Below are 9,435 nucleotides of genomic sequence, written 5' to 3' on the forward strand. Positions count from 1 at the left end.
CAAATTTGCCCTGATGAAGTCATTCTTACAAAGCTACAATTCAATCACTTTTAATTGTGTGCTACTTTGCATTATTAAGGTCAATCCTGAGATTTAACTGCAAATATAGTTATCTTTTGGATGACATATGGCAAGATCTCCAACTCTTTTTAGCTTTGGAAATTTTACATCTGCCTGTTCCTTCAAGATGCTAAGCATACATGTGCTGACAAATACAGAAAATAGCAGATGGCAAAAAGCAAATGCTCAACAACAAGCATTGGGGATCCCTCGAAAAAGGCTTGGACTCAGATTTGCCATTTTTATTTTAACAGCAGAATTATGCTTAAAAATAAATTTCACCACCTATTCTTGATGCTAAGGGTGATCAGAATATTGATTACAGAATCAATATCATATTAACTGCAGCTGGCATCCAACATGCAAGTTGCTTTATAAACTTTTGGGCTTTAAGGCTATTGGCACAGCATAATTCTCCAGGAGATTAACTTATGCAGCTATATAAAAATTGGAAAACATGCTGCACTGACCATAAAATTTTACATGAAATCTTCTAAGGAGCAATACATGGCTGTGTTCATCTGCTGTTCCAGCTTCTAAAAAGCTGGAGGTAGCTGCAAGCAGCCCTGTCCCCTGCCCTTGGCAATGGCAGTGCCACTTGTACCACCCCCAACTCCTCCAGTAACAGCATCAGAGAACCCAAGGAGCACTGGGCACTTAGAGCTGAGAACATTCCCCTAACAGATCCAATATTTGGAAGTCCACAGCTCATGAATCCCTGAATCAGAGAACATTTCTCTGTTAACATGCCCTGGCAGACTTTTCTTTCAGGAAACCCTTGGAGTTTTTCCAACCATGGAACCTCTGGATCAACAACTGAGGCACTTTCCTGCTGTAACTAGGAGAAGATATGTGCTGTGCCCTCCAGTAAGGTGCATAAAAACCATGGTGGTCTCATTAGCAGCATGCTTTAAAGACCCCAGAGTGACTGTGCTAGATGCTGCATCAGGAAGGAGAGCATCAAGCAGAATCTGTAACAGTTCAGCTAAAAGAAAAAGATGAGCAGAGACAGGACATATGGTAACAACAACAGACAAGCAGCAGATCTGCCTTGGGAAAACACCTAGAAGTAAACATCAGTAAACATCTCTTTTTAGTCAGTGGGATTCATCACAGACACTAAAAGACAAAAAAAAAAAAAAAAGTATCTTCATTTTCTCTAGCATTTCTCACTGACTTTTCAAATAAAGAGCACTAACCAATCAGGCTGGGAATATACAGGTGCTAAAGAAATGCTTGTATATTCAGACAATACTTTAATCTTCTGAAATTACAGTTGGAGATGTGGACACACAGTTGTAAACTTCGATAATTCTCACTTCATACACCCCAAAATAATGACATGAAATTACATCAAAATAACACAGTTTTAAAAAACTTTACACAAGAAAGGGACTGTGTAAGTTTCACTTCTGTAACAGCTCTGAACAACACCTATAATTTTAATTCCATTATTATACATCAATTCATTGGAAAATACATATATTAATTTCATTACAGTATTCAGTTTAAATTATGTCCCTGTCAGAACAGAAGAGACATTTTACACCATGGTCAGCCCCTGACAGCCTTCCTTAAGAACAGACAGATCTCTATTAATAATCTTTTATTCACATTTATCACCAATAGAACAAAACCTTTAGGAGGTCCAAGAAAACAATTTCTATTCAAAATGGAACTAAGAAACTTGATTTCCAAAGCCCTCTCCTTTGCTGGAATAAACAAAGTTTAACCAAAAGGTTAAAAGAACCAAAGGATTTATGTCCAGAATCTGCACACAAACATCTTGCCAGGTGTAGAATTTAAGACTAAGTACACCAATCAGTTTCAGGCAAAGAAATAAGTTCACAGGAGGCACTGAGAAGGAGTAGATGTAGAGCAGGGGTTGCCTAGCAAATACCAGGATGTATAAAACTGGAATACTGGTGAAATGACCAAACTTTAACTCTTTTTATAGCAGTTAGAACTAAAAATTAACAACCTCACCCCCAAAACCCATTAATTTACTTCAACTCCAACAAGTAAACTCAGTCTCCTGGACACTGGCATTCTGTTCTCCTCACTTAAAAATCCCAACTTCTTACCACATTCATTTTGACACCTCAAACCACCTCAGATCTGCCAATACTGACAGCTTAGCTAGTAGCTTCTTAGAGAAAAGGGAGTTTTTCCTACAAAAACCAAGTTCTGCTCACCTTTCTTCTTTACCAGCCTTCAAGAAACAGGAATTTAGTTACCTTGGGAATTCTGTCTATCAAATTCAACTGAAAAGAGTCAACAGTATCGACACTACATTTTACTCAGAAACCCAAGTCAAAGCACTTTTTGAGCAAAATGCCTGAATTCAAGGGAGGGTGTAAAACAGAATAACCAAGAACCACACAGAATAATCTGGTAAAGTTCTGAGATTCTTATGCACAATAGCAGCAGTACAGAAAAAAATAAGAGAATTCACAGAACATGAAGTCGTGATGCATGACCAAGAATACAACTCCCCAAAACCCAGAAACTTTCCAACAAAATTAATTAGTTAATATTTACCTCCAATTCATTTTTTTATTTCATTACTACTGACTATTAGGAAAAAAACTTCCTTTTGTTCTTTGCATCTGCTCTTTATGTACTTAAGGCTTGCACCTGATCATGGATACATGAACAGAAAAACTGTCAAAACAAACCCTGCAACTATTTATTACCTTACTGGTTTATAAAAATGACTTTGGTACATCTTAAATATCAAATCCAGCCTTACCAACAGAGCAAGTTTTTGGTATTTCCGTTTCAGTTCTGCTGGGCTGTCGGATGGTTTGGCCCCCAGGACCTTGTACCAGTCCTTCTGCTTTATCCTTTCAAAGGCCATGGCCTGAGTGGCTTTGAAATCACTCCCTTAGCACTGTGTAAGAAAATCAAATACATGAAATCACAACTTGAAACAGCAAATGCAAAACCAAGGATGTGGTGAATGACAGGATCACAGAACTGACTGCTGCCCTCAAGCACCTCTACACCATTAGATGAGAACTATTGTGTAAAAAAAGTTAAATTCTTGTGGCTGTTCCATCCCATAGATTGTCAAATGGGAAGTGCTGTGTTTCCTGTCCAAGTGCCTCAGCATACCCTGTTCAGAAGCCACCCATATTTCTTTTAAAATCATTTTGTATGTACAATGAACTGCTTAGAAACACCCCAGGTTACAGATGCACCTTTTCTACAGACACATTTTAAAACAAACTTTTGACTTCCAAGCAATATCATACTTAACACATGAAAACATGAGGTACATAAAAGTGTGACATTTTTCAAACTGGAAATAAGATCTGTGCAAGAAGACACAAGAAAAGGTATGTGTTTCTTTTTACAAAATGACATTTTCAGAGCATGGGAACTCCTTCATCCTGCTGAGTAGGAGTGCATGTAAAAACAAATAAACAAAAATGAACCAACACATACAAAGTTAGCACAAGTCAGTAAGTAAAACCTAACTAGTAGTGGGTTTCAATTTGGCCATTTTTACCAAGCAATGACCCAGAAAGAAAAAAACAAATAAACAGAAGAAGTAAGTGCCAGTAACAGAATGGCAATGCTGGAGGTTCTAAGCTGACAGAAGCTGATTTACTGTGAACTTCCAGAGAAAAAACAACACTGTCAGTAGGCAAGACCCTGGTAAATGCAAAAGCTCTGTGACTGTAAATTAACTGTGAAACAAAACAAAAAAAAACAAAAACAAACAACAAAAAAGAAGAATAGATAAGTGACAGGAGAGTGTGAAGAACTTGCCATGACAGTCTTGGAGTGGAGACAGACCAGATTCCTTCTCTTGTTTGAGATACTTTAGCTGTAACTTAGTGGTTTCAGACATTTCTGTGAAAATATTTACTTGAGACTGTCACATAACATTGGGCTGTGTTGTCATAGAATTACAGCTGAAACTGCTTCCTGGTGTGATAATTGATAAATGATTCGTGTTAATCATAGAAGTTTTGGAGTTTGTATAAACCAGAATACTTAAAATAAGAAAAGAACATGGACCCGTATAAAGGGAAATATATGATTAAACCCACTCTGTTTAAATCCCCCTGTTATGAATACTGTGTAAACCAGTTTGTAAAAAAAAAAAAAAAAAAAGGGGTTTTCCATAGTCTGAAAGGTTTTTTTGCAGAATCAGATTCCCTGCCTTTGTGTGATCAATCACAAACTATCTGCTAAAGAACAGACTGCCCACTTCTCCTGTTTTTTATCTGCCAAGATCAGATGGTTACATGACCGATTGTCCCAAGAGCTGTCCCACGGAAGTTTGGAAGTTTCTTTGAGCACCACTGCTTACCTTGCAGAATTACTACAACAGAACAATAACAATTATTGATTACTACAAGGAAAACCATCCTATAAAAAGGGAGCTGCAAACCAAGTTGGGTGGAAGCGTGGAGCGGCCGGTGACCCCTCACGTTTTCCCCAGCGCTGCTTGCTCTGTCTATATAAAACAAACCAATCGAAATTTTGCTGAATATCGAGACTTCGCTTCTCATTTATAACATTTACAAGCACTTCTCCCTTCCAGGCCCTTTCCGAGGGGGCTCCGAAGGAGTGTCGGCTCACGGCCCGCTGCACAGACACCCGCGGGACAAGCGGGGTGTTCGCTCCACAGCGCCCGGACCGCACTGCCCGCACTGCCCGCACCTCCCCGCGCCCGCTGCCGGCCCCTCAGCGCCAGCCGAGGCCCCGCTGTCCCTCAGCGGCCCCGCTGCCCCTCGGAGCCCCTCGGAGCCCCGCTCCCCCTCAGCTCCCCCTCACCCACCTGCCCCGCACCGTCCATGCCAGCGCCACGCCTAACGCGTCCGGCGGGAAACACCCTCCTCTCCTCCCGCGGGGCTTCACGGCCTTCAGCTCGACCGGGACAGCCGCGCTGTTTCCAGCCGGGCAGTAGTGTTGGCGCACCGGCAGGAAGTGCGGCCTAGTCGGGCCTGACGCGTCGCCATGGCGACCGCGGCTCGCCACCGGAGCCGCTCCGCTCGCCGCTCGCCGCCCGGCCCGCGCTGCTCTGCCGGGGCTGCGGTGCGGGAAGGGACCGCTGCCCGTCCCCTTCCCCCGAGCCGCTCTGCCCGCGGGGACTGCGCCTCGCATTGCCCGGCCCCGCGGGCGGAGCTCGGCAGCGCGGGCTGCGGCCTTGTGCGCGGAGCGGCGCGGTGCGTGGTGTCTCGTGCTGAAGGAAAACCATCCTCTCGGTGAAAAAATAAGCTCTAGAAGCAGATTTTTAGTGTAAAGGCGTTTCCTCGTTAGAAACAAACAGGAAACCACAAAACCTTTTATACCCCCAGCGCGTCGCCAAAAATGCGAAAACGGCACAAACAAAACCCCACGACCGCTACCAAAAGAAAAAAAACAAAAAACCCCAAAAACAAAAAAAAAAAAAGCAACAACAACAACAAAAACCTAAAACCAGTAAACAAGCAAAAAACAGCAAAACAAAACAAAACAAAACAAAAAATGAAAAAACAAAACAAAAAAACCTGTTGGATTCTGTAGACTTGCAGACTTCAGCTTTTGGAATCTTAGGCAAACCTAGTTAGCAAATCCCCTAAACATTACTCCAGGCAGACTCAGTTCACACAACATTTTTAATTTAACATTTTAAATGTACAGCACACATCCCTGTGACATTATTTTTGTATGACATGTTGGAATTAAAGCAACTTTTTTGTCACTTTTCTTACCCTTTGAGCTTATTCTTACCAATAAACACCAGTGGAGGAACAGAATGGGATTCAGTATTAAAGGTGGAGAATTTATTTAAGTTTAAAGGTGAGAAAACACTCAACACCTGAATAGTCTGATTTCTGTCTGTTGTCAGTGTCCCTTTCGAAATCAGAATTTTCTTCTCAGGCAGAGGTGTGTGGTTCCATCACTGTAGCTGGTGTGAACAGGGACTGTTGTTGTGAGTGGGGGAAATTGAAGAAAAGTTTTTTAAAACTGTGATCTTGGCCTGGAGATTGCTCACTACACCTGTGCTTTCACCAAAAATGTTTAATATCCTCCTAAAGACTGGATGCAATATCCATTGTTTATCCTTTTTGCCAAAAATTCCTAAGGGTTGCATATTGAGGGTTTTTTTCAGTTGTAAATTGTGATAGGATTGATATCAGCTCATACAGTATTTTAAACACAGAGTGTTTGGGAGATTGTGAGCAATTGTATATCTCTAAAAAAAGAAAAAAGAGCCAGAGCTTTGCTACTTTTTTCCCTCATCTGAAGGCAAAAAAAAAAAAAAAAAAAAAAAAAAAGTTGCTTAATTATCTTAAATGATGTAAGTGTGCATAGATTCTATGATTTCACTGGAGCTGGACACCTGAATATGGTGAAAAGCTTCCTTCTCTGAGATACTTTAGAGGTAACTTGGTGATTTCAGACATTTTTGTGAGAATATTTAATTTTTTAGGAGATGCTTTTCTTGAGGCTCTCACAAACCATTGGGCTGTGTTGTCACAGAATTCCAGAATTATTTAGAGACTTAACTGGATACTGTGTGTGCTTCTATTACTGCAATAAAATGTGAGTACAAATGATGGATCAGCTGAAACATCCAGATTTTCTCACTATTAACTACATTTTTTACTTCTGGATGGTATTTTGCAAAGTCTTGGTAAGACTAGTAAAGCTTTTTTTTTTTTTTTTTCAGCACCATAAATAAGCACTGAATAATGATTGGGTTTTGATAAATTTAAGAGATTGAGCATGTTTAAGTCATGCAAAGTTGAATTTTTTGTCTTAAATAATTTTTGCAGTTGTTGTCTTCAGTTTTTCAATGCTTTAATGTGACAGTTAACATCAGTAATAAATTAATGAGGCAAATAATAGTACAAGATTTCATTATGGGGTCTCACTGATACTTCTGGTGTGCTGTTTTCATTACAGTGAGAAAAATTTTTTTCAATTGATTTTTTCTGTCAGAGCTGTAGTAGACAGCTAACTCAAAAGAATGGTAAAAGTAAACATTCTGAGTTTTGTTTCTTGGGAACAATTGAGATAAAATAATTGTTGGACTTCTTTTTTAATCTAGACATTAAAAATCCTTGGAAGAGATAGGATTCTTTTAAAATTTTTAAAGGATTTTTTCCTTTTTTTTTTTTTTTAAGTGAAAGGGGTCAGAGATCTCAATGTTGAGTTCTTCCAGAGTTTCTTTTAATTGAATCAGATTTGTCAACAGTAAAAAGAAAAAGTTTTGTCTCCCAGGAGATGTGCATGTGATAGACTAAATGTCATAATGATGTGAACAAATGAGATGTAACATGCACGGAAAATATATGTTTTCCATTAAATTTCCACAGAAATGATTGAAAACGTCTTGGGAATTATTTGAGCAATTTACAATATTGTTTAAAAAGGTACATCTGGGCACACTGAGTACAGTCTTTTGTCGTTCATTAGCAAAGTATTTAATGAGGGTTTTTTTAAGTGATAGGTAGTTAAGGTAACAGACAAGTGACAGATTGTTTGTCTTTAACGATTTCCCTATTTCAGGCCCATTACAAAGCAATTAGAAATCTGACAGCATTTTTACTCTGCATTACTGATCATCTAAAGTGATGAGAAATGAGAGGTGATGAATATTAATTGTATATTTTCATATAATTATCATAAATTATTACCTTGTCTAGGGCGCTGCAGGTGGAGGAAAATCCAGGGATGGAAATTCAGTCAAATATGATAATTTGAAAGATTTCATGACTTAGTTTTTGTCTTTAAAGCACAGTGTCAATCAGCCTAATCCAGGCATGCATTAACTGAGGGGAATACAAAGATACTTTTACCTTTCCTTGCTTTTATAGCACTGAGCAGTGTGTCTTTTACTCTTGTGCCCTGGGACAAATTATTTATCTCTCATTTTTAGCCTGCCAGATTTGTACCTATTCCTCTCCAACTTTTTGCCAGAAGTATTTACATATTGTTTAAGCTTTGGGATATGCAACTCCTCTGATTTACCTCACTTATTGTTATAATGCATCTCCTTAATTTATAGTTAGTGGAAAAACTAACAGATCACAGATTCTCTAAGTCAAGTATGTAGGCAGTGTGGCCAGTGTTTGTGTTTTTCCTGAGAAAATTTAGTTGAGGTGAGTTATTCAATATCTCTTTAGTCTTCTAAGACAAAAATTAGAATGGCATACCATTTATCTGGGATGGCAGCCTTACCCATGAGACAATTCATTTTTTTTCCTAATTTCCCTGCACATTCTGGCTCAGGGAAGTGAGCAAATTGGATGAACCATAGAAAGAAATCGTTGTGTTGCTAAGTCTATAAGAGTTCATGTATTTGAAGTCCAATAAAAACTGCAAGTGCAAGTCTGTATTCTTATCTTGATTTTCAACACTTGATTTTGCAAAATTGATAATTTTAACAAATCACATTTGAAAACTCACTTCATTATCATATTTTATCTTCCAGTGTTCATAAGAAAGAATAGGGTTGGAGTGTTTTCTCATGGTGGAATACTTCATAACCATCTCCTGTATTAATGTGTTTTTTTCTATGAGCACAAAGCCAGGGTTAAACATGTACTTAGCTTTCTATTTCTGGTAGAGACCAGTGGTGGAACAAAAGAAACAAGAAAGTTGAGGTACACTAGCACTAGTGTAGGGAAAACCTCCAGGTGTGAAATCCTCCAAGATGTGTATTTTTCATATATGGAATAAATTCTGCCCTGGCCCAACAGTTCCCAGCATAGAGTTGTTTGAAAATGAGGGTCTCATTCATCAGTAAACTACCATGGCTTGGCCACACTTTGTCAGTAGGGTATAATCTAATCCCCATTTTCATCATAATGGGATTTCCTTTGGGATATTCTCATTCTAGAAAAGGCCTCATTCACATCCTGAGTGCTTGTTGATGGAAAAAGTAGAATGTTTAGGCTGCTACCACCATGCTCTTCCTGCTGAGGCCTCATGATCATTGTATTTTTTCTGTCTGAAGTCAATGTCCAACTCTTCACGTTTAGATTTTACATACATAAAAATCATTTTTTCCCCCCAGCTCTATGCCAGTACACACTGTAGTTACTCTTTTCAGATTTTGTAATTCCAATCCTGATTTTGGCATGTAGACTCAGTAGAATTCATTAACAATGAAGGAACTCTGTGATATACATTGTCCTTAATATCCTTCTGCACTATGAAAGCAAAGAGTACCATTTTGGTTTCCTTTTCTCATGTCTGTCATAAAACAGAGAGCAGTTTTAATATCCATCCACTCTTTCCATATTGCATTACAATCATGCTTTGCACATGGGTGTTTCAAACAAAAGGACCTGTTTTCTTCTCCCTCTTGTGCCTTTTCTCACATTCTGCACAGTCACATCCTGCTAACCATGTGTGTAGAGACAT

At 39.0% G+C, this 9,435-nt stretch overlaps 1 protein-coding gene across 3 annotated transcripts in view; it reads right to left on the reverse strand.

Moving 5' to 3' along the window:
* The window catches only part of DNAJC24 (DnaJ heat shock protein family (Hsp40) member C24), a 31,973-nt gene extending 26,873 nt beyond the window's left edge, over positions 1-5,100 (reverse strand). The window contains exons 1-2 of one of the 3 annotated variants that reach the window (XM_056491882.1): positions 4,856-5,100; positions 2,813-2,953 (exon numbers count right to left, since the gene is read on the reverse strand). In XM_056491882.1, coding sequence (XP_056347857.1) covers positions 2,813-2,920 — 108 coding nt within the window. In that variant the 5' untranslated portion in view covers positions 2,921-2,953; positions 4,856-5,100. Of the gene's footprint in view, positions 1-2,812; positions 4,148-4,855 lie in introns of those variants that run through there. The other 2 variants (XM_056491884.1, XM_056491883.1) reach the window with 2 other exon arrangements.
* Positions 5,101-9,435: the final 4,335 nt, after the last annotated feature.

The sequence above is a fragment of the Oenanthe melanoleuca genome, chromosome 5 (assembly GCF_029582105.1).
Source record: "Oenanthe melanoleuca isolate GR-GAL-2019-014 chromosome 5, OMel1.0, whole genome shotgun sequence".
Lineage (NCBI taxonomy): Eukaryota > Metazoa > Chordata > Aves > Passeriformes > Muscicapidae > Oenanthe > Oenanthe melanoleuca.